The 26005-nt window shown below is 40.2% G+C and overlaps 1 protein-coding gene across 1 annotated transcript in view; it reads left to right on the top strand.

The window, feature by feature from the left end:
* Nucleotides 1-26005, top strand: part of LOC105545458 (histone-arginine methyltransferase CARM1-like) — a 161938-nt gene that overhangs the window by 58581 nt on the left and 77352 nt on the right. The window contains 3 exon segments of the mRNA XM_011988408.1: nucleotides 5990-6048; nucleotides 6050-6097; nucleotides 7127-7247. Coding sequence (XP_011843798.1) covers nucleotides 5990-6048; nucleotides 6050-6097; nucleotides 7127-7247 — 228 coding nt within the window.

Raw genomic sequence — 26005 nt, 5'->3', positions numbered from 1 at the left:
AATTGTGTCCCGTCCAGATTCACAGGTTGAAATCCTAACCCCAGTATGGCTGTATTTGGAGTAACGAAGCAATTTAAGTTTGAATGAGGTCATGGGGTGGAGCCTTGGTTCTGCAGAATTCATGCCCTTATAAAAAGAGACATCAGAGAGTCAATAGCTTGCTGTCCCTGCCATGTAAGGATGCAGTGGAAAAGGCAGAAAACTACAAGCAAGGAAGGGAACCCTTGCCAGGAACCTAACCGTCTGGCACCTTGACCTTGGACTTCCCAGTCTCCAAAACATTGAGAAAATAAATTTCTGTTGTTTAAGCCAGCTAATCTGTGGAATTTTATTATGGCAGCCTAAGCAGACTAACACTGTTAATAATATAATAAAATTGGATTTTTAAGATATCAAACAGTAGAACTGACGCATCCAGCTTAGTACTTATTTTGTAGGCTATTTATGTATTGCATGGATGCTGGTATAACACAAAACTTTATTGAAGCTTCTCTTTTACATTTTCTTTTTGGAGATAATTGGCGAGCTATACAAGAAGACCAGCTGTGTAACTTTATAGTCAAAATCTTGTTTTTTAACCAAAAATGATATTTTTCAACTTGCCATATATCCTATTAACTTAATTGGGCATCCATTATTTTGGGTTGTATTAAGGGCTCAAATTTCCCCCAAAAGATAGAGACTTGCAACTGTTGAGAATATTCAAAAGATTATTTGTTGAACAAATTAATTTACCATAGGCTTTGAAAGTCCAAACAACAGAGACTCAAAGAACTCACAGATGGGTGACAAAAACCACTGCTGGCAATCTCTGAGAACTCAGAGAGAATTGGAGAGGTGCCAGGAAACTAGAGCCGAGTAAATATTGTCCAATATCTTTTTAAAAGAGAAAAACGCAAATATAGGAAATTGTAGCTTAACAGACTTGATATTTTTGACTCCCAATCAAATTTTATAAGCAAATAGTTGAGTCCCGAATTTAAGGGAATATAGTCAAAAAACATTGTTGAAATTAAGAAAAATTAAGATCTACTTAGTCTCTGATGTTGCCTCTGAGAACAAACTGGAGAAATGAGCAAAATGACATGACAATTAAGGAGCTTTGTAGCTTTATGTGTAGTTGAGTGAGTCTCTATGAAAAGTGTTGACACAGAAGAAAGCTAACAGTATATTGCTAGTAGTGAAAAAGCAGGTCATAAACCAATAGAGTACAATAGTATTGTTGTATATAATATGGAGATAGATGTAAAAATGTAAATAAAAATTCCTGGGAAAGTCCCAAAATGTTATCAGCGATTATCTCTGGGAATTATTTTTCCTTTTTGGCTTTTCTGCATTTCCAAATTTTATATGGTTAAGTAAGAGAAATTTTTTTTTTAATTGCAAAAGAAAATGGTTAAGGCCGGGTGTGGTGGCTCACACTTGTAATTCCAGCACTTTGGGAGGCTGAGAAGGGTGAATCATTTGAGGTCAGGAGTTCAAGACCAGCCTGGCCAACATGGCGAAACCCTGTCTCTATTAAAAATACAAAAATTAGCCAGGCGGTAGTGGCTCACACCAATAATCCCAGCTACCTGAGAGGCTGAAGCAAGAGAATTGCTTGAACCTAGGAGGTGGAGGTTGTGGTGAGCTAAGATTGTGCCACTGAACTCCAGTCTAGGGGACAGAGTGAACCCTATCTCAAAAAAAAAAGAGAAAACAAAAGAAAGAAAGAGAAAGAACAGGTCAAAAAAAAATCATAGGAGAACAGAAATGTCAACCAATACATTGATTTTTATGTGTAGGAAGATGCTGTGAAGAAATGGCATTGCTTTTACTGTAATAGGATATTCTTACTATGTGAATGTTACCATACTTTATTGGCTGAAACTTTCTTGTTACCAGAATCACCAGGGATACAGATTCTGGGTTTTATCATTCTGATACAGTAGACTTGGAGTGAGGCTTGGAAATGTAGCCACAGGGAATTGGTCAAATTATGGCACATTATTAAGCTGAAATCATATATCCATTAGCAATAAGGTAGAGAAGACTACTTAATGGCCTAGGACATTATTCATAGCATGTTAAATAAAAATTACTGGTTATAAAATAATACAATGTAATTTTATAAGTAAGAGGAATTTTTACACACACACAAGCATACCCGAAATGTTAAGCATAATTAGTCACTTCTATAATGGAATTGTTCTTTTTATTTTATTCTTTTTGATTTGTTGCATTTTTCTAAATTTTTTATACTTTTCATTTGTTAGTTTTGTAGTTATTTTTAAACCATCATTTGCATCCTTTCCTTTATAGGGGTATAATTGCAAAAGATAGAGTTGACAGAAATTGTATAATGAAGAGACATTTTTAATCAAAGAATCCTTCTGTTTTCATTTTTAAAAATCCACATGGAAACATTAGTGAGGTGAGGTTAATTACTTGGTATGATCCCTTACAAATTGGTGAAATAGTGATTGTTCAGGGTATACTGTAAATCTAATCCTGATCTACATTTCCACCAAGAACTCCTCCCATTATCCTTCTCGAGGTCCTTTCGAGGAGATGGCATTCCCTTGTGCAGGAGAGGCAGTGGTTACATGTGTTTGCATGTTTATTTTCCAACAAGATCTTTTATCGAACTATCTGTCCCCACATGGGATGGCCCCAGGGCCTCACAGGGCTGCTTCTCAAATTAAATAGTTTTACCAAGTTCATTGGTCATTTTCCCAAATGTATTGAATTTACATTTCAGACTTATTTGTTAGGGTGGCTACTACATTAGCACTGTGTTCTAGAGACTAGCAATAAATGAGGCTTAAACTTCTGCTGTGGTTTAAGTGTCACCTGCAAAACTTATATTAAAATTTAATTGCCATTGTGACAGTATTAATAAGTGTGACTTTGGCTAGGCATGGTGGCTCACGCCTATAATCCCAGCACTTTGGGAGACCTAGGTGGGTGTATCACCTGTTGTCAGGAGTTCAAGACCAGCCTGGCCAATATGGTGAAACCCATCTCTACTAAAAACACAAAAATTAGCTGGGCATGGTGGCAGGCACTTGTAATCCCAGCTACTCAGGAGGCTGAGGCAGGAGAATCGCTTGAAACCAGGAGGTGGAGGTTGCAGTGAGCTGAGATCATGCCATTGCACTCCACCCTGAGTGACAAGAGTGAACTTTGACTCAAAACAAAAAAAACAAAAAAGAAGTATGACTTTTAAGAAGTGAGTAATATCGGGAGAACCTGCTCCAGATGGTTACATGGGTTCTTTTCTATTTCCTAGGTGTCTCCACCGGTTTGAGAAATAAACAGAAAGAGCACAAGAGAGAGAAATTTAAAGCTGGGTGTCCGGGGGAGACATCACGTGTCGGCAGGATCCATGATGTTCCCCGAGTGGTAAAACCAGCAAGTTTTTATTAACAATTTTCAAAAGGGGAGGGAGTACACGAATAGGGTGTGGGTCACAGAGATCACATGCTTCACAAGGTAATAAAATATCACAAAGCAAATGGAGGCAGGGTGAGATCACAGGACCAACCGGATGGGGCGAAATTAAAATTGCTAATGAAGTTTCCGGCCCGCATTGTAATTGATAACATCTTATCAGGAAACAGGGTTTGAGAGCAGACAACATGTCTGACCAAAATTTATTAGGTGGGAATTTCCTCATCCTAATAAGCCTGGGAGCGCTACAGGAGACCGGGGCTTATTTCATCCTTTTCGCTTGACCATAAAAGACGGCACGCCTTAAGGGGGCCATCTACAAACCTACCCTCAGGGCGCATTCTCTTTCTCAAGGTTGTTCCTTGCTGAGAAAAAGAATTCAGCGATATTTCTCCTATTTGCTTTTGAAAGAGGAGAAATATGGCTCTGTTCCATCCGGCTCACTGGCGGCCAGTTCAAAGTTACTTCCCTTGTTCCCTGAACATCAATGTTATCCTGTTCTTTTTTTAAGATGCCCAGATTTCATATTCAAACACACATGCTCTACAAACAAGTTGTGCAGTTGACACAACCATCACAGGGTCCTGAGGCGACATTCATCCTCCTCAGTTTACGAAGAAGATGACAGGATTAAGAGATGAAAGTAAAGACAGGCATAGGAAATCACAAGGGTATTGATTGGGGAAGTGATAAATGTCCATGAAATCTTCACAATTTATGTTCAGAGATTACAATAAAGACAGTCATAAGAAATTATAAAAGTATAAATTTGGGGAACTAATAAATGTCCATGAAATCGTCACAATTTATGTTCTTCTGCCACGGCTTCAGTCAATCACTCCGTTCAGGGTCCCTGACTTCCCACAACAGAGTAAGCCATGAGAGCTCCACTCTCATGTAATGGCTAATGTCAATAGAGTGGGTTGTTATAAAGGGGACCCTCTCTGTCTCTTGCTCTTGCTGTTGCACAGAGAAGGCCCTCTGCCTTCTGCCATGGTAAGGCACAGCAAGAAGGTCCTCACCAGATATCGTCCCTTAACCTTGGACTTCCCAGACTCCAGAACTGTAAGAAATTAATTACTGTTATTTATAAACTACCCAATCTGTGGTATTCTGATGTAGTAATACAAAATGGACTAAGACACCCCCTAAACAGTTTCCCAAAAACTTGATTTAGGTAGGGAGATGGTGATTTTTTAAAATCTGTAAGTTCAGTATAGCGTGAATGATGATGGTAAGCTTAGAACGTGAGATTGGAAAGATGTTTCTCATCCTTGGCTACACAGGAGAATTTACTCTGGAGGCTTTTTTAAAAATAGAGATGCCTTTTCCCTACCACTAGAACATTTAATTACTAGATGTAGGGTGAGGGTCCAGTATCCTGTAGGTTAAAAAATCTTCCCAAGTAATTCTGATCTAGAGCTGAGTTTGAGATCCACTCTATTACAGCAACTAATTCTGTCTATGATGTTCCAGAATACAGCAGTGAAGAAATGCTAGTTGAATAGAATCTGGGAGGATGAATAGAATTTGACGTCAAAGGATAATCTAACAGAAAAAAAATAGAGGGATTCAAAGTCAAGATTCCTGGCCAGGACTGGGTTGATGTGGGAATTTGTAAGTGTTCAGCATGGTGGAAGCATGGAGGTCATAGGGCAGGTCTCATGTGTGCAGGAAGACAGCACGGAGAGGGTTCTGGAAAGTGCATACAGGTTACTGGACAGGATCATCTAGACTATCTAGGTTGGGTCTAGAATGTGAGGGGCCAGAGAACTTATCATGAACCAAGAGTGTGTGGGCACTAGGGATCCAGCCAAGGCTATAGTATAAGGGAGAGACCTGGTCACAGTGCCTGTGGTGGAATGGAAAGAGGCCACAGACAGTGGAGACTACTGGGCAGTATTCATAAGACATCTCTGAGGCAGAAGTCACAGGAAATGGCCACTGTGAACACTGTGTTATCTATTAGCAATATCACTTCTGGAATTTTTTGAGCTTTCACTTCAATATTCTTTCCTCAAATGACAAAGCATTTCTTTGTATTCAAATATCCCCAGTTATTTTACCTTTTCTCTATACATTTAGGTAATACTAAATGAGAGAGAAAAAATGGTCATGACAATAGAATGAGGCTATATGAATGTCTATATAAAATATATGTGTGTATATGTATGTATACATTCTGTTTTTTGTATTCACATATTTTTTTTTCTTATTATCAACAATCACCTTCCCTAGAGCACTTTCTGAGTATAAATCTATGAGCTTTGTAAGCGCAGCACCAGGAGAATTTCTGGAGCCCAGTCTCTGCCTGTGTTTCTTTGTGCTCTCTCACTTGACATTTCTGAATGCAAATATGTCTGACAAGTATAAATAAGGGTGTCACAGCTCGGAATAGTACCCATTTCCGCCTTGCCATCTCTTATCATGTATGTGTTCAGGGATGAATATGCCATTTTCATATTCTAATATTTTCACAGTTGGAATTTTTTAGAGTGCAATGGTGAGCTCTATGGTTTCCAAGGTGAAGAAATGGATCTGCTTTATATCCTTGTAGAATTCAGTGCATTTGCAAATACTTTGAAAATATGCCGAAATCAAAAAAAGGAATACTCCGGTGTTCAGCCAGTGGACAGAAGAAGCGTCTGCTGCACAGTACTTCCAGGTCAGCAGGGTTATCCTTTGTGGAATAAATTGATTTGTTTCAAGGTGTGCCTCTGAACACATCTGGGCAGGGTGGGTGGAGAGGAGATAATTGATACTGCAGTGGTTCTCAAAATGTGGTCGCCAGACCAGCAGCATCAGCATTACATAGATTTAAATCCCCATTCTGCCACTTATTACATTGTCAGGACTTGGGCAAGTTGCTAGATCTTTCTGAGCCTCAGCTTCCTCATCTGAGAAACATAATTCACCTGATTGTCATGATGCTTTAATTTAATTAGATGAGACTGTGAAGCACTTAGCATGGTACCTGGCCCATAGAAAGGCCTTAAATGGTGCCAATTACAACAATAATATTTCTTACTAGTATTCAGGGACTTATATACACCACATCACCCAACTGGCTTGCCTCTGTTTCCATCAGGATTACCATGATTACTACCTTCTGCCCCACTTCCACCTCCACCAGGATTTCTATCCAAGTTCTGTTTTTCTGTTGAGGCTAATGGGGCTCATCAGGGCAGGCCATCCCTTTTGGCCCTGGATCCTTTCTCTCTTGACTCTATTTTTTTTTTTTTTTGATAGGGTCTCGCTCTATTGCCCAGGCTGGAGCACACTGGTGTGATTATAGCTCACTGCAGCTTCCAACTCTTGGGCTCAAGTGATCCTCCTACTTTAACCTCCCAAAGTTCTGGGATTGCAGGTGTCAACCATCCCAACTTGTCTATTACTCTTGATTTGTGCTCTCTCATAACCTCTGATTTAGGAAGGGATCTTGAGTACTTCTCTCGTCAATATCTAGGCCTGAATCTATTGAATCTATGTAGTCAGAAGTCTGGGATCTACTTAGAATTCTATGCTTTACATATAGGGCCAACATGGCCAAGTCACTGTGTCTCTCAGAGCCTCAGCTTCTCTGTTTGTGAAAGATCATGTCTTTCTTGACCAAAGTGGCTGTCAGAATCAGATGCTCATGATTGTGCTGACTTTGTGGGTTGTTTACTCCCCCTCTTTTCTCCTTCCCTTGTAGTTTTATGGCTGCATTTCTCAACAGCAGAACATGATGCAAGATTTTGTGAGGACAGCCACTTACCACAGAGCCGTCCTCCAGAATCACATTGACTTTAGAGACAAGGTAATACCGGCAGCAGGTTATGAATCTCATGCATTTCAGAAACCTTTTCAAGACCAGAATCCAAATGAAACTTTAGTAGAATTACCATATGACCCAGCAATTCCCCTCCTAGTTATACACCTAAAAGAATTGAAACAGGCATTCAAACAAATACTTGTACACAAATGTTCATAACAGCATTATTCAAAATAGCCAGAAAGTGGAAACAGTCCAAATGCCCATCAACTGAAGAATATATAAGCAAAATGTGGTATATTTATGCATGGAATATTATCACTATTATTCACATTTGTATGATTCATAAGAAGGGATGCAATGCTGATACATGCATCACCATGGATGAACCCCCGAAACATGCTAAGTGAAAGAAGCCAGTCACAAAAGATCATGTGATTCCATTTATGTGAAGCATCAGAATAGATAAATTTATCGAGATAGAAAGTGCACTAGTGGTTGCCAGGGATGAGGGAGAAAGGGAAATAGGAAGCGACTGCTTAATGGGGACAGAGTTTCCTTTGGGGGTGATAAAAATATCTTATAACCAGATAAAGGTAATGGTCACCCAATGTAATGAATGTATTAAATGACACCATACTGTACACTTTAAAATAATGGCTAATTTGATGTTATGTGAATTTATCTCACTAAAATTATTAACCTTTGAGTGTCAGGAACTCTAGAGACTGAATATACTGTTTTGGTGCATCAAACAGTTTAGGAGCTCTATTGCTACATAATAAATAGCTCTTCGTGAGACACTCTACTTCAGTTTTTTCATAGACTCCACAAGTACATGCATTTATTTCCCTTACGAAATGGATATGAATGATGAATGGTTGCCAGCACATTATACAACTGTTGTCTAGGGTTCTTCTACCTGTTAAAGAGAAAAACTATTCAAAACACTCAACAGTTTATCTCTGAGGCAACAGTACTAGTCCAAAGACTCGGCAGTATGGGACCTAGTTTCATATTTTCTCCTTAACTAGCTGTGTGATCTTAGGCAAAATGCTGAACTTCTCTAAGCCTCACAGTCTAGTCTACTGACATAATAATTGTAGATCCATGGTCTTTGAGTTTTGCAGCATTACTCCCCAGGAAGGTTGTGCTAGGATATTGAAATAATTATCCCAATAATCATGCCTCCCTGTATCCACACATACATAGTCATGTAGCTCCTTCTCTCATCAAGAAACATTCTAATATTTTGCCCCTTATCTCTGTGCTGACTTTGTGACTGCTTTGACCAATAGAATATGACAGTGGTGATGCTGTTTGAGTTCCAGAGCCTAGGCCCTAAGGAGCCTCATAGCTTTTGCTCTCAATTTCTTGGAACCCAGTGATTACCATACTGTGAAGGAGTCTAGCCTGCTAGAGTTCAGAGGTCAAATGGAGAACTGAGGCACCTCAGCCAACAGCTGCCAGACCTGTGAGCAAGACCATCTTTGGTCTTCCAGTCCAACCAACCCTCCTGCTGGCTGCAGAAGAATGAACAAATCCAAGCAAGACCAGGAGAGAAACTGCCCAGCCCTCCCACAGAATTGAGAAAATTCATAAATTGTTTCTGGTTTAAGTCACTAAATATTCTTGCATCTTTACCTCTGTTTTCACTAACTATTGTTGCATAACAGTAGTTATAGTTGTATACAATACAATTATACAGCTGCATACAAGTATATACAACTGTATGGTATTGTTATACAACAACGTTTAATGAAAACAGAGGAAAAGATGAATGAAAGGTAGTGATACATAGGCCCCCAGCTAGAAGTTGGTTTGCACATGGCTTTCTATTCTTTGTCATCTCCATTCTGCTATTGAGCTCATCAGTGAAGTTTTTATTTTAGTTGTCATATTTTTCAATGCCAAAATTTCCATTTGGCACTTTGTTCTGTCATCTGTGTCTTGGCTGACACTTTCTATTTTCCATTGGTTTTAGCGGTGTTCATGATTGCTGGTTGGAAGTTTTTTAATAATAGCTGTTTTAAAAGTCTTTGTCAGATTGTTCTGACCTCTATGTCATGGCAGTGTTAGTTTCAGCTGATTATCTTTTCCCATAAGAATTGAGGTTTTCCCAATTCTTCTTGGTTGGATTTGGGCTGCAATTTCCCTCCCCATAGTTGATCTTCTGAGGGCTATGTTTCATATGTCAATTCATTTTTCAAAGCCTTGGCGGTGCTATTTGGATCTGTCCACTGTGTATGTCACCCAGTGGTCAGCCTGGCACCTGGGCAGAGTTCTCAAAGTTTGGTATGCTAATTACTACCAGATCCATCCATGCACAGGCTGAGGATGACCCCAGGAATGTATAAATGAAAGTGTATGGAGATGCTTTGCCAAGCTCCTTCCTTTCCGTGATACTTTTTGGTTTCCTGTGATCACTTTTCGGTCTCTTGCTAATAAGTTTACTCTGCCATGTACTTCCATGACTTTGCCTGCATACTGGCCAAGCAGAGAGAGACCGAGAGAGAAAAAAAAGCACTGGGGGTCAGCCCAGCCTTGGGAATGACAGCTCCACTGAATGGGGAGGAAGGTTTCCTTCCCTTATAGTTTTGTCTAATTCAGGCTGATGTTGGTAATACCACAAGATTCTTGGGGATAAGAGTGTGGAAGGAGGGAGGAAAAGGAGGGAAATAGAGGGAAGAGAGGAGGGGGAGAAGAGAGAAACACAGAGAATTTTCACACTCTGACTCTACGGAATTTACTTTCCCGCTGCTAAAACCAGAGCTACAGGGTGTCTCAGGAGGTCTCTTTGTACCCTGGTGCCCATTTCTGGTGTGTCGACTTTAGGCCAGGGTTTACTGGAGGAAAAAAGGAGTAAACTCACTGTTGGTTGGGTAGTATTTCAAATCCCAGTCTTATCTCCTGATATGGTTTGGCTCTGTGTCCCCACCCAAATCTCATCTTGAATTGTAGTTCCCATAATCCCCACATGTCCTGGGAGGGACCTGGTGGGAGGTAATTTAATCATGGGTTGGTTACCCTCATGCTGTTCTTGGGATAATGAGTGAATTCTCATGAGATGTGATGGTTTTATAAAAGGCTTTTCCCCTTTTGCTTGGCACTTCTCTTTCCTGCCATCATGTGAAGAAGGATGTGTTTGCTTCCCCTTCTGCCATGATTACAAATTTCCTAAGGCCTCCCTAGCCATGTTGAATTGTGAGTCAATTAAACCTCTTTTCTTTATAAATTACCCAGTCTCAGGTATGTCTTTATTAGCAGCGTGAGAATGGACTAATACATTTCCTAATCTGCCTGACATTCTTAACTCTTCGGAGGCCTAAAATAGTTGCTCGAGGCATTCTGTCCAGGTGTTACAGCTGTATTCAGTGAGAAAGAGAGAGAGAGAGAGAGGGTGAAGTGGGCCTCCTCCAACTCACCCAGGACTGGACACTATCTAAAAGCCACTTCTATGTGCTCTGATGAGTGAAAGTAATGGGTAAGAGGCAAAGGTGAGACCAGAAATGGCGGGGTTTAGCCAAAGAGTCTTATATGTCGTATGTCTTGAGGTGCCCAGCAAACAACCTTACTTTGCCAGTGGGACATGCCTGGTTAACAATTATGAAGTAAACATTCCCAATGAAGAGGATCTGCTAGGATAGATGGGCAGGATGAAGACAAAGGAGAAAAACTAGTTCATTTTTGAGCTTATCTGGTCTTCAAGGTTGTGAGTAAGCAATCTTGTCAACCTAAGGTAGGTTTTTTCCAATTAAAATAAAATTTAACTCTGAACTGCTGGTTTCTTCTTCATGGTTTGAGCATGTTTCCTGGAGCCATTAGTTTTATTTAGGAAATATTCTCTCTCTGTATAGGGACTTAGTTTTAGTTTTAATCTGTAATCTATTTTCTGTGTTATCTATGATCTATTTTAAATTCTGGTTACAACTTTAAAAACCACTCCCTAAATTACTAATGACACTAATAACTTACATTATAAAAGTCTTTCACAGACTTTTCACATGGATTGTATCACTTGGCCATTTCATTTTTGTATATTTTCATCTATAACAATGAAGATATTGGACTAGATTATCTTTAAGGTCACTCCCAGCTCTAACTTCATTTGATTTTACAAAATACCCTTTCCCTGCCTTCCTGAAATAGGTTCCTCTGCCAATGAAATGAAATAGGCATCCATCTGTTAGGGGTTATGAAGGTGATAATTAATCACATGGTTGATAATTAATTATATCCCTTTTCTTCTTTGAGTTCTGAACCAATTTAGAAATAGACACAGATGTCAGGAAGAAATCACAGTATCAACGTTATTGTTGCTGTTTGCAGAACAGGGTTCAGACCTATGGCCAAATGCAGTTTCCTAAATCTTCTGCTCCCAAACCGAACTTTTCCACTCACTTGCATGCCAAACAACTGGTCTCCCAAACAAGTCCAGAGCCTGCCCCATAAGGTTCTCACATGGGAAACTCAAGGACACACACTTGGTTGGGAGTGGGCAGGCCGACCCCTCCCAAGTGCATGTGCTATGCTTGCTCCATCCTATTTCCCAGTGTCATCATCAAGGTGAGTCATTCCTGCTAAGGGGAAAAAAGAGGGAGGGGAAATGACCACTCTTAATTCCATTAGTGCCCTCTCCTGGGAGTAAATATTTCCTCCCTTCTGAAAATTGAAGGAGAAAACTGACCCTACTTTAGTTTCCCAGGAATCCCCTGGTTCCAAACAAACCAGGATGGTTGGGACCCCTCACTCCATCTTTTTTAGTCCTTTTTTTGTTTGCTTACATCATACTGAAGAGCATTCTGGAATAATGCCTGGGAGTCTGTGGAGGATACTCCTTTTTCACTAAATCCTTGCATTCTTTCTCATTGAAATTGACTATTTAAAAGGGCATTGAAATTGACTGCCTAAAAGCACAGGGTTTTAGAATGATCAATAACAATGGCTATTATTTATTGAGCAGCTTAGTATGGGCAAGCACCATGCTAAGGGCTTTCCACACACCGTTTCTTTTAATCTTCATCACAACTTTATGAGATAAATACTAATATTATTGCTCTTTTAGAGATGAGAGAATAAAGGCCCAGGAAGGTTGATAATTTACCTGATTTTATACAACTAGAAATAAAAAGGCCAGAATAAGACCTACTTAGTCTAACTTTGGAGCCTGCACACATAATACCTGAAAGACATTGCCCATGGGAAGGTTGGCTAAAATTGCTAAGGGAGATTTTTGTTTCTCCAACCTAAGGATAGGATAAAAACATTTTGGTTACTTAAACATCCCCGTGACTACAATGAGGTTGCCTTGCACGATGGTTACATTCATGAGTTCTGGAACCAGAGAGCTGAGTTGAAACTCCTGCTTGACCACTTACAATATACCTGCCATAGACCTTTGTCCTGTTTGTCTTGAGATCTTGGGCAGGTTGTCTACAGTCTCTGGGCATTGGCTTCCTTATCTATAAAAGTAGGAAAATGATAAGAGTAGTAGCTATTTTCTAGAGCTTTTACAAGTTCAAGATGATATAGTGTATATGAACTCTGTATTAGCAAGGATTATTATTATTGATGGTCATGGGTTTCCACCTCTGCTATTACTTTAAAGCTTCCACATCTTGATTTTTCATTCTGCCTCCTCCATGCAGTTTTAATGAAAATCCTTTCTTGGCCAGAGCACACTGCTGGCTGAGAACTCCATTTGGAATCCTTCCAGGAAACTGACCCCACTAGAATCCAACCCATCTCCCCTTCTTGGAGTTTCTGTTAATTGCCATCTGGCTATTTTTAGTTTCTTCAAGTGTGCACTGGGCACAAGCAGGGAAAGTCCATCCTGCTAAGGGTATGGGGCTGTGTGAGCTGTGGGGTTTTAATTTGGAAATGTTTTGACACTTCATTTGTCAGGGCACCAGTTGCTGGAAACTTGTGAGAGTGAGCAGGAGCTGAGAGCTTATTATTTTTTTAAATCAGTGTTTTCACAGAGGAGAGAATCCCCAGTTGCAACAGCTGCTTGGTGCATCCAAATGTGAGTTTGGCTTAGGCAGAAGGGATTTAGGGATTTGAAAGCTTAAAAGAAAACATAAATAACAACAAACATGGAAAGCAACCTGTTCAGACCATCAGCTGATATTCAGATTGCAGAGCCTGAGCTTTAGTTCTTCTGATATGAGTTTTCTTTGGTGTGTGCTTATCATCAGTTTGGTCAAAGGCCTTTGAGTCCATTTCTAGTCCTGTTCTGAAATTCTCCCTCACTTTAAAACACTGCACACACTAATGAGGCCTGACCTTCATCACTGACCAGAATAAAGGCTACAGCCTAGATCTGCCACATAGTGCTGTCTGTGAGTGCTTGCTTCCTTCCATTTCTACTGACTCTCTACTTCTTGACCAGCATAGATGTTAACCCTGTGGTGGCAGAATCCTTGTTCAGAGCCTGTGGGTGGGAGTAGAAAGAAAAAGAAATTACTTATGATTTCTGCTAGGGGCTTCACATATCCTATATAATTTAATCTTTGTGTGTTAGTCAAGGTTCTTAGTTGCCAGCATCAGAAATTAATACAGTAAAAGGATTTCCCTAAAGGTTACAGGAACTTCAGATAATGAGTCTTAGAAGCTACATATCTGGAATAATTTTCAAAATCATGTTGCAGAATTGATCTCAGAAAGACAGCAGTGCAGCCAGACATAGATACTGCAATGTACACAGCTTTCACTAAATACCAATCTTGAATGTTGTCCTAAGAACTTTCCCTCTGATTCTCTGGGATCTGGAGGTAACAGATGCCACCATATGACCTCACCATAGTGGATTCCGTGTAGTCCCTACATCTTCACACTCTGAGCTCCCATGCAAAGCACATCTTCCTGGCAGAGCCTGGGTCATGCTTGTGCTTTAGCTGACACCTTCACTTCCCTAGCAAGAGGCTGGTGCTGCCTTGGAATGTGGGGCACTCCCCAAACATAGGAAAGGAGTTCTCATGCTGAGAGGCACCGAAGAATGGCAAACGCCCTGTGTGCTGTACAAGAAACAAATGCAATACATATTGTTAGGCTAATAGTATAGGTAAAGGGATTGGAGCTACAGAAAGTTAACTAACTTGCTTTAGCATAAACAACTGCTACGTGGCAGAGCTACATGCAAACTCAGGTCTGTCTGTATGCAAAGTCTGTACTGCAGGATGATTTTAGGGGTGACAGAAAGTCATTTGTTTTATGCTCTAGGTTGATAAACTGACATTTCGCTATGTGATTGTTGGAATGTGAGGGGAGCAGGATGTGATGGTGAAACACAGTATCTGTATATATATATATATATATATGTGTGTGTGTGTGTGTGTGTGTGTGTGTATGCTTCTTCTATAGCTTGGGCTTTGAAGTGTGATTCAGTTTTCCCGGGCTGCCATAACAAATTACCACAAAGTTAGTAGCTAAGTGCAACTGAAATTTGTTCTCTCATTGTTCTGGAGGCTAGAAGTCTGAAATCAAGATGTCTGCAGGGCCGTGCTCCCTCTGACGGCTCTAGGGGAGGATCCTTCCTTACCTCTTCCTGGCTTCTGCTGGTTGCTGGCAGTCCTTCGTGCTCCTTGGCTTATAGATGCATCGTTCCAATTGCTGCCTCTGTTGTTACATGGCATTCTCCTAGTATGTGTTTCTGTGTAAATTTCTCTCCTTTCATAGTGACATCAGCCATATGGGATTTAGGGCCCACCCTAATTCATTATAACCTTATCTTAACTTGATTACATCTGTAAAGACCCTATTTCCAAATAAGGTCACATTCACAGGTTCTGGATAGACATGAATTTTGGGGAGGTAGACACTATTCAATGCAGCATAGTATAGAGACTAGTTTCATTAAGTTAGATATCACAGTAACTCATTTCTGAGACTAATTCCCTGTAATAAAGGCAAAGAGAAAGTGATAGAAAATGAGTCTAGGTTTAACTGATCTCTTTGGTCCCTAAAGCCCAAAGGGGACCCACTTAACAGATCTTCTGCCTGTGAGTGAAGCAGGAGTATATCTGTGCCAGAATCTTGAGCTTGAGTAGACTTACTTCCTGAAAGGTTACTGGAGAAAGATGCCAGAGTCAGCAAAAGGAAATGCTTTCATTTGGTATGAAAGCAAAGTACAGCTCCCCAGGAGAGCCAAGAAGACTATGAATAAGTATTGGTCACAGACTGACTTTTAGAGTAATTGGGGAAAAGGAAGCTGAGGGCTTTAGGGTACAATGCAATAGGTGGCTTTCTAACCAAGATATTTGTGCTCAAAGCACATCTCTGCCCCTTTCAAGATGGCGACATGTGACCTTGATCTTTTTGAAGTTAATTTTAAATTGTGGTAAGCACACTTAACCACATGGTGGCTGTAAAAATTTAGTAAGCAACTTCTTGGAGAGTCTCAGCACAGCTCTGGAATGCTGCACACGGGACTGGGGAATGAGAATCAGAAATCATCGGACCCTCAAAGATACAGCTTACCCAGGCTTGTGAGTCAGGGCTGTACTGCTGTAACAATCAACTCCTAAATGTCAGTGGCTTAATCCAACAGAGCTTTATTTCTCTACTTTGTATCATTCTCACTCCAGGACCCAGGCTGATGGAACAGCCTCCATGAGAAGCATTACTATTTCCTGTTGTAGAGAAAAGGAGGACCTACCAAATCACACAGCTAGTTCTTAAATCTTCCACCTGAAAGTGGCCAGTGTTACTTCTAACCACATTACGTTGGCCAAAGCAAGTCATATGGTCACTCCTAATTTCAACAAAGCAGGGAAATGCACATCTACATCTGCCCATAAGGAGAACCAGAGATATTCGGTAAATGGCACTATATATTACCTTTGCAAACTCATTAAGTTAGGGACAGGTGGATAAGGTGATATTCTCAGTGCACCAGCTGTGCATGGGAGGGGGTTAGAAAAAGAGGGGCTTGATGGATTAATACTTCACTTACAGAATTTCATTGAAATTAACTTCTGCCTGATGGATTGCCTAGCCACTGAACACAAAGCATTTTAGAAAGTTCCTAGAGTTGAACTTCCAACCCTTTCACTCTTCCTCTAAGACAGTGCCATGAAGGGCCAATTTGGGGCAACTACTGACTTTCCAAAGGCTTATATAGAAGGCTCTGTATGACAGAGTAATATCTAAAACAGATGACTTTGTTTTAATGTCTGCTTACAGGCTAAGAATGTAAGTAAATAAAGAGGATAAGATCATTAAAAAGCAGTTAAATTGGATGAAGCAACCAACCAATAAGCTCTTCAAAATATTGTATTTTCATCCCTTGGTATCTGTGGGAGGTTGGTTTCAGGACATACACATACCCCCCAAATTAAAATTTGTGGGTTCTCAAATTTCTTGTATAAAATGGCATGACATTTTCATATAATCTATGCACATCCTCCTGTATGCTTTAAATAATCTCTAGATTAATATCTAATGCAGTGTAAATGCTATATGAATAATTTTTATATTGTATTTTTATTTGTATTTTTACATTGTTATATTGTTATTTTATGGGGTGTTTTGTTTTTAATATTTTTGATTTATTGGTTGAATCTTTGGATGCAGAACTCACAGATACTGAGGGCCAACTGTACTAGACCCTGGTCTTTTCTGGCACTGAACCAGAAAAATTCTGATGAATTTAGAGCTTCTGCCTAAATTCTCTTTTCACTTAATTTCCTGAGTCTGTAGTATTGGCATGTCCACTTTAACCTCAGAGTGGTGGCTTAGGTTTAGAATTGAGAAGTTCCGGAAACCCAGAAAAGACAGAGTCACAGGGACATCTCAATAAACATGTTGATATTCCTGTAACTACCACCAATTTCTCAGTCTAGATTCCCTAAATTGCAGAGCATGAGGCAAAGGCTTCTGGGCTGGCACTTTATCAGGGAGTATTAATCTCAGGAAAACAGGAGTAGGAGAAAGGAGGGAGAGCAAGTAGAAAGCAGTACATTACTGAGCTGGCCACAGCTTTATGAAAAACTGATTGCTTTGTGTCATAGGACATCTTCAAAGGGGCAATATGAAGCCACTTCATCCTCAAATAGTTCCTCTAAGGGGAGAAATGGGGAATGATGTATTCATTAGCTGCCGTCTCCCATTGGTAAAAGTATTCCCTCACTGGGTATTAACTCCCTTACACTTCAAGGGTACATGCGCATGAGCGTCAAGTAAGTGCTGCAGTGCTTTCTCTTGCCTCAACAGAAATAAGGAAATTCCACTATAGGAAGCACATGGCACAAATGAAGTGTGCACTGTTTGTTGTGCTAATGAATGATATGAGGACCTAGAAGAAATCATTGCAATAGGTTCCTCAGGCAGTAGTGAATATAGCAGCAACAGCAGCAGCAGCAACATCAGCAATAAAATCTAGCTCCAGGATTCAAAGATCAGTGTAAGCAATTTCTAGGACCCCTCTGCTAGATAGCAAGGCAAGCGTTCTCTTCTGGCTTGAGGCAAAACCAGAATGCATTATAACCAGCACTCAAACCAGGAACCTAGGAGTCAATCTATACTTTTTATTCTCCTTTCAAGTCTAAATCCCTTAGATTCAATGGTCTCAGCATTTCTGCAATCTTTTCACTTCTCCTGTCCCACAGAAAGTCCCCAGTTCTCATTCTTATTGTTTCTTTCCTAGAATATCGCAAAAGTTTTGCAACTACTCTTCCTGCTTGTACCAGTTAAGATACCTTTGACTCGGAATAGGAAAAATCCCTACTCAAATTGGCTAAAACAGTCAAAAGTAATGCAACTTTATGGTGTTTTAATCTGTGAAGTCACATTACCTTTGACTGTTTTAGCCAATTACTTTGAGCATCACATCCAAATTTAACCACATTCAGGAAATAGGAGGGATCTTTTCTGTGTGTCTCTTTAGGAGGGAGGAAATCTTTCCCAAGTAGTCTTTCTCAGTAGACTCATGAAGAAAATCGTATCACATGCCCAAGCCTAAACCCATCATTGGCAAGAGGAATAGAACCAGTTTTGATTGCCCTAGACCAATCAAGATCCCCTCTCTGGATCTGTGGATGGTTAACCACATAGAGGAGGGTAAATACTCAATTAAACTGAAGTTCTGATTGGAAGGAGGAAGGGAGAGGGGACTGACACTGGTTAGGATTGCTAGGTTCTGTTACCCTTGATGTTGTGGCCCTCCAATCCATGCCACTAGTATGATGTTGCTGAAATGCAACTATGACATAATCCTATGAAATAATCCTTCTGTTTAAAACTTTCCGATGATTCTTCTTTGCTGAAGAATCAAGCCAAGTCTTGCACAAAAGACTATTTATGATCAAGCATCTGCCAGTTTCTCCAGGTTTTGCTCTTGCCATGTTCATGTCTTAACCATGCCCCGCTTCTAACTCTAATACTCATATCATGCTCCTGATGCAATTTACTGCCTCCCATATGCAACTGGCTCTATCATTCTTAGATGCCTTTGTCCATACTTCCCGGAGCTCCTGCATCTTCCGTCATTTAAATGGCACAATATTGACTCACTTTTCAATTTCCAGTACCCAGGTCACCTCAATGAAATCTTTCCAGACCCCGTGGTAAAGTAGGCTCTTTTTCCTTCTGCTCACACTATGCCCTTACATAATTCTATTATTGCCACTGTAGCACATGATTGTACTTCTTTGTTAATGTCTATTCCTCCTCCCAGACAGTCCTGCTCTATTCATCTTTGTATTCTCAGCACCTGGCAGTGCTTGCACATTGGTGAATGAATGAAAGAGTGTTTAAGGGTCTAGAGCTGAGTGATCACGCCCAGGTCTAAAGCAGGGTTAGTTGTGAGGAGAGAAACTAAGCATGATCACATGTTTTGAATAGTCCCTAATTAGAAAGGAAAATAGTTATAGAACTGGTAGAAGGGTGGTTAAAAGGTTGATAATAAGTTTATCCGTCTTCCTCCAGAAGACTAAACAGAATGTGCTCATAAGCATTAATTCTGCATTATTTAAACACAGGCAACCCTCTGCGTGCAAGCAAGTTTCACTGCACAGATGTAGAGTTCTGTCTTAGGAGGAGCTATCACTGCAGAATTTTCCTGCCATAATGAAAGTGCTAAGTATCTGAATAAGATTTAAGTCCAAGCTGAAAAGGCCATAAGAGGATGTCTTCTGTAGTTGCTGAGATGCTTTGGACATTCTCTCCTCTGATAAAAGCTGGAGTAGGAGATGCGATGGACTGCAAAAGTCTGTGCAGCTTCCTCTTTCTGTTACTGCCCAGGAGCTGCTCAGTCTACCTGTCAGTCCATAGTTTGGATATTGGAAGATTCGGCTACTAGATGCAGTCTATGGGGGTTGGCAACCTGTGGCAGCCAACAGTGATGATGAAGCACATGACACTGAGCACAAGCTTCAGCCACATGTGGCTTTGGGCTGTCTAGTGAGTTGACTATAGATGGAATAAAATGAGGGCAGGAAGGAGTGATGTCTGTGGAAGTAGGACACAGAACACAGGAATATAAGGCATGCAATAATAACAGGCATTGCAATTCAGAGCAGCCACTGATGTGCTCAAAAAATAAAGAAAAATTAGTAAATAATAACTGATATCACTTGAGGAACCAATTGTAGGATAATCGAAACCTTCATATTTGAAGACAATTATAAAAAGCTAGAGTGAATAATAAGTCTAAATATGGCCAGTATTAATCTAGTCTGAATAGAACAAATAATAATTTAGAATTGAAGTTGAGAGAGTGGCTGATAGTATAGGATTCAACCCAGATAATTTAAAAAATCTCATCTCTGACTCTCAGCCTCCTTATCTACAAAATGGAGAAAATAATAATTGTCATCACAAGTTAAAAAGGTAATTCCTACACAGTACTAAACAGGCATAGCATACAGTAAGTATACAAGAAGTAGTAGATACAATAGGTCCTTCATATTCCTGCGCTGTTTCTGTGGGTTCTATGTCATGGATACAACCAACTGTGGAACAAAATATTCGGAAAAAAGATGAGTAGTTGTATCTGTACTGAAAATGTATGGACACTTTTTTCTTGTCATTATTCCCTAAACAATGTAGTACAACAACTATTTACATAGCACTTACATTGTACTAGGTATTATAAGTAATCTAGAAGCTGCTTAAGGTATTCAGGAGGATGTGCATGTGTCATATGTAAATAGCACACTATTTTATATAAGGGATTTGAGCATCCAAGGATTTGGGTATCCAAGGGGATTCCTGGAACCAGTCCCCCATGTATACCAACAGATGACTGTATTTATTTTTACTCTTTTATTCAAGGGTAATTTTGTTTCATACTTTCATAAGGATCTATATACTCCTTGTTAATTTTAACCTACTAAATCCAAATGAATAGTTTTGAATCGACTTGGAGCTATGTAAGCCCTGTCCAAGCATTTTGCAGGATTTCTTTGCCCAGGAAACTACAAGAACATGTAATTAAAATAATCAGTAAAGCAAAATGATAACCCTTTCTTTCTAATATTTTTAAAACTTTTCTTACCAATAAATCCCCCTGACATTTGGACACGACTACATGGACCAGTTGTTGACTTTTCCCAGTTAGTCCTGCCAGGGATTTCATACTATTTTCAGGCACCACTATGTATAAGCCAAAAAATAGCCATGTCTACAGTCACTGCCTGTGTATCCAACAGGCAGCTGAGGATGAATTCGCTCTCTAGAAGGTGATTGTCCACAAGACCTAACTGGATGGTAATATAGGGAGAGTATGGCAAGGTCAAAAGAAAGTAATCCTTTGAAAGATTCTTAATTTCACTAGGTTGGTGGGGACTTATGTTGGTATAAGGTGGCTTCTCAGCAAGGTGACAGATTTGTACTATATTTTCTGGATCAGGAATCTGTCCTCTCTTTGTGGTAGTGAGAGACCTTTTCATTCCTTCAGTTTGTTCAACAAAGATTTAGTGAGTGTCTCCACTGTGCACCAGACCCTGTACTACATGTCAGATTCAATAGTGAGAAACAGATGGGGTCTCTCCTTTAATGAAGATTACTATCCAGGGGAGAGAGCAGATATTAATCAAATAATCATTCATTATATGAAAAATTAAAATTCTGGTGAATGTTATGAAGAAAGAGGATGAAGAGATGCTGATAAGAAAGTATACAACAAGAGGACTTAGCATGCTAGGAGAGCAAAGACCAGGGGAGATGTTTGAGACTTAGCCAAGACTACATTTCCCCACCCCCTTGCACCTACATGCATGGCCAATGGAATGTAAGAGGAAGTGATGTGTCACTTCTGGACCAAAGTGGTTAATGGTCCAGCATACCTTCCCTACACTGAAGATTAAAAGGTGGAGATGTTTGTGACCTTAAGGATGAGTTGGTTTAACAGCCAGGGTCCCTGCAGGAGAGAGACAGCACACATGACAGGGTGTGTTAGTCAGGGTTCTCTTAGAGGGACAGAGCTAATTGGAGATATATCCATATCTATATCTATAATCTATCTATCTATCTATCTAAAAGGGAGTTTATTAAATATTAACTTATGTGATTACAAGGTCCCACAATAGGCTGTCTGCAAGCTGAGGAGCGAGGAGAGCCAGCCCAAGTCCCAAAACTGAAGAACTTGGAGTCCAATGTCCAAGGGCAGGAAGCATCCAGCACAGGAGAAAGATGTAGGCTGGGGGGCTAGGCCAGTCTCTCCTTTTCAAGTTTTTCTGGCTGCTTTATATTTGCTAGAAGCTGATTAGATTTTGCCTACCAGATTAAGGATCCACCTTCCCCAGACCACTGACTCAAATGTTAATCTCTTTTGGCAACACCCACTCAGACACACCCAGGATGAATACTTTGTATCCTTCATTCCAATCAAGTTGACACGCAGTATTAACCATCACACAGGGTGTTTAATGAGAGTTAAAGATAACGTGACTATTTACAAAGATGTAGGCAGAGTTAGGGGAACAAAGAAGGGATAGTGAAGCACTCTGTTACCAGCAAGAATGTGAACCTGTTATTCTATCTGGACCTAAAGGTAGCTACTGGAAATGTGACATAATATCAGAGCTGTAAGAGATGGGAGTCCGACAAGAACCATGGAGACACAGAAAAAAGGAAGCCAAAAGAATAAATAATCTGACCTCACCATCCTCACTCCCTCTGATCTCCTATTGTCATTTCCCTTGACTTATCCCAACTAGAATCCAGTGGCAAGAAAGCCCATTGTTACGGTCGATATAGGTCAGGCTCCTGCCAAAGACCAAGATAAGAAGAGTGGAGGATAGATCTGGAGGAGCAAATAGAGAATATCCAGCACAATAGTCACCGAGTAAGTGAAAGAATATGACCGCAGACTGAAAGCAGATTGTGTGTAATGGAGAACATAGCAAGCAAAAGGAACAGAATGTACTAAGGCCTGTGGCAGGAAAGAGCATAAAGTCTTCTAAGAACGCCTGTTTTCAGGCAGAAGGACCTGGCGGAAGGCTACCTCAGCTAGTCAGAAGGGTGATCGTGTTCCAATCATAGTCAAGGAGGAAGAATAGAGGTCATGAAAATCAAGACTAAAAAGTGTCAGATGCGTGGGGTGACATGGAGGCCAAGAAATAAAAAAGAGGCCCGAATGCAGAAGACAAGGAAGGTTCAGTGAAACATTACAGGCTATGAATCTTGAATAAAGCAAGAGCATCCTGAGCTCATCCTCTTTGGGTGCTGCCTTGTGATGCAAGAGCATTTCCAGAGTCCAAATGGCAGACAAAAGTCTTAGGCCTTTCCTGAAGATATTTCAAAATGATGTTGGAATTAAAAGACTGCTATCTTGGGCCATCCCATTCAGTCATTTAGGCAACAAATATTTATTAATGGTTTTTATGTTTCCTACTGTGCTCACTAGGTACTGAGAGATGATGTGATTCCTGTCTTTGGTAAGCTCACAGGCTAAGCAGGAAAGACAACTGTGTAAATAACTACTTGTCATATCCTGTGATAAGTGCTGTTAGAGAGTGACATGCAAGGTACCAGAGAACCCAGCCTACCCCGACTGGGGAATCAGGGAATGCATCCCTGAGATATGAGATTTGAGCTAGGTCTTAAAGGATGTTTCCCAGGTAGAAAAATGAGAGGAGGGAATGTTATCTAGGGGCAATGTATTGATCAGTGGATACCAACTACTACTAAAACGATCTCTAAATCTCAGCTGTTGATCATAATAAAATTTATTTCTTGCTCATGCCATGTCCAGTGTGTTCTGAGTGGCTCTTCCCAAAGTGGTGATCCAGAGATTCAGGCTGTTTTCATCTTCAGTGCAGGGAATGTATGCTGGACCTTTAACCACCTTGGCCCAGAAGTGACACTAATCACTTTGCCTCACATTCCACTGGCCATGCATGTAGATGCAAGGGGGTGGAGAGATGTAGTCTTGGGTAGGCAGCTGCTTCCTGGCAGCTGCATTCTGAGAGAGCGTGAACATTTGGTATGGGGTGATGGCTCCCACTGCCACAGGGAATTGCACATGAGGGAGCACAGAATGAAGTAAAGGGACGTGATTCCTAGCCTAGGGTGTGTGCGGAAGAAAGGAGAGGAGTAAAGAAGAAGAGACAAAAAAGGTCAGCCATTACTGGATGGCTCAGGACTCAGGACAACATACCAGAGAGACCTTCTCCTTCTCCCCCAGATGTGTGGAACTGTTAGAAGTGTGATATGGCCAGATTTGCATCTCTTCACAGTACACTCATTTCTCTTTTTTTTTTCTGTACAAAAAGAGAGTGAGAGTTGTGCAAAGAGTTAAACACTGGATTTTCATCCTAACTCTGCCAACTGCTGCTTACCAACCTTGCTACCTACTTGGGCTGGCTACTTAGTATCTCTGAGCCTCAGCTTATCAATAAAATGGGCACAAAACTGTATGTACTTTCTATTCCAGAGAGGCATGAAGATCAAATAGATAATGTCAGGCAAACATCCTTTGGCAACTGTAAACTGCTCTACATATACAAGGGGATTTAGTTATTCTATTTTGCCTCTGCCTGAGGGGAGATATTTTTTCCCAGAGCATGAAAGTATAATTCAATGACTGCTAAATTCCTGAAATATATCCACTTCTGTGATGACCTACCAATGGTAGAATAAGAAATGAGCTCAATATTACCTCTATAAGAAGAAATAAATACAATTAGAGGCAGCTCCAATGCTTCCTAAGGTGCTATGTAAGAAAGCATAATGGAATTACCTGTGTTAATGACTTTTCTTCTTCCACAGTCTTGGAAACCACAGATGGAAAGGGCTGAGGTAGTGTATTTCCGTTAGAGCCTAAGTATTTGCTTTGACTCTTAGGGTTTTTTTCCCCACAGAATTTATCCTTGGTCCTCCAAGGCTTTGTTTTCCAAAGTTGCATGGCTTATGTAGAGAAAGGGAAATGTCCCTCTACCTCCTCACTGTCTCTTCCCATGGCATGACTGAAAATTTACTTGTTAAGATTTTTTAATATCCACATAAGTGGGCAGCAGATGGACTTATCTGGACAGTGCTAGCAGAAGATTGGATTCTTTTTCAAGGCCTAACTCTGTTTTGAAATAGCCAAATGATTAAAGTTACTTTGGCTTGCATTTTTAGAAAATTTTCTCAGCTTATAATTTGTCACTACTTCTCTAGATATGGCCTGGGTCTGTTAAAGTATCTTTTTACCAAATGGACCAAATTTCCAAAAGCCCAACCACATAAGGCTCCCTCCCATCTCTGTCTCTTTTTCTTTCTCCCAATTTCCTTTCCCCCATCTCTCTGCTAATGGTGAGATGTTCCTTTAGTTTTTAGTCTGCAGCATCACGAGAACTGGAAAACACTGCTCTAAGATGTGCTTCGTGCCATCTTAATAAATTAGATAAAGAACTTCATTTACACATTTCCGGGGCACCTGTTCCCAGAGCATCCAGGTACAATTTCCATTGTCTCTTAACTTTGCATCCATACCCTGGGCTGAACTTGAAATTTAGAGTGTTGTGTTTTTAATCGAAGAAAGTTCTAGAAAGATTCTTCTGAATGTAGTGCATTTTTCTTTGGGACCGTGGATTGCATTCTCCAACTTAACAGCCTCCATTTCTTAAATGGCACTTGTGAGTGTTCTTACAACAGACCATGGCCACATGAAGATGATGTATTTCCTCGGGAGGATGAGGAAAAGAGAATACTGTTATTTCTAAAAGTATAGACAGCCTGATAGTCAATTTTGGAGTCTGGGTGACATTTTAAATTGGTAATGCTCCTAATTACCCAAACCCTAGGAAACCGTATGGAATACAGCCACAGCTCTAGATTAATATAAGTGAGCACTGTGAACCCATTACTAACAGCATGTTCTCTTAGAATAATGGCACAGTATCTGTGTCATCACAGTGTGATATTGCAGTTAAAATGCACACACACACATCTTAATAATTCTTGTTTTTTGGCAAATTTTTCCTGCTATAATTTTTTAACTTTTCTAATTTTTCCAACAAACATACTGCTTTGTTTCCTTGTCAACCATTGTCTATTGGTATTGCCGTGTTGAAATGTCAGTTTTATAGAAGACGAATGTCAGCAAGCAATGTATGATAATAAAAAACATGAGCATGAAGGCAGACATGTTCAGAGTCAACTCTTAGCCTCCCTATTTATTGCCAGCTGAACTTGAGGTGGTTGTTCAGTGTCTCCGATTTTCAGGGATTTTTTTTAACCTATTACATGGGCATAATAATGTTGTCTACTCATATTGTTATTGTGAGGAGGTAAAGCCAAGTAAAATGTCTTGTTCAAAGTTAGTGCCAAAAGATGCTGAGACTAAAAGGCATCAATGAGACAGAAATACAGTAACTTGAAATTTCAATGATC

This window comes from Mandrillus leucophaeus, unplaced genomic scaffold, assembly GCF_000951045.1.
Source record: "Mandrillus leucophaeus isolate KB7577 unplaced genomic scaffold, Mleu.le_1.0 Scaffold329, whole genome shotgun sequence".
NCBI classification, from domain to species: Eukaryota; Metazoa; Chordata; class Mammalia; order Primates; family Cercopithecidae; genus Mandrillus; species Mandrillus leucophaeus.
The sequence above is the reverse complement of the archived record's forward strand: the minus strand, read 5'-3'. Positions and strand labels throughout refer to the sequence as shown.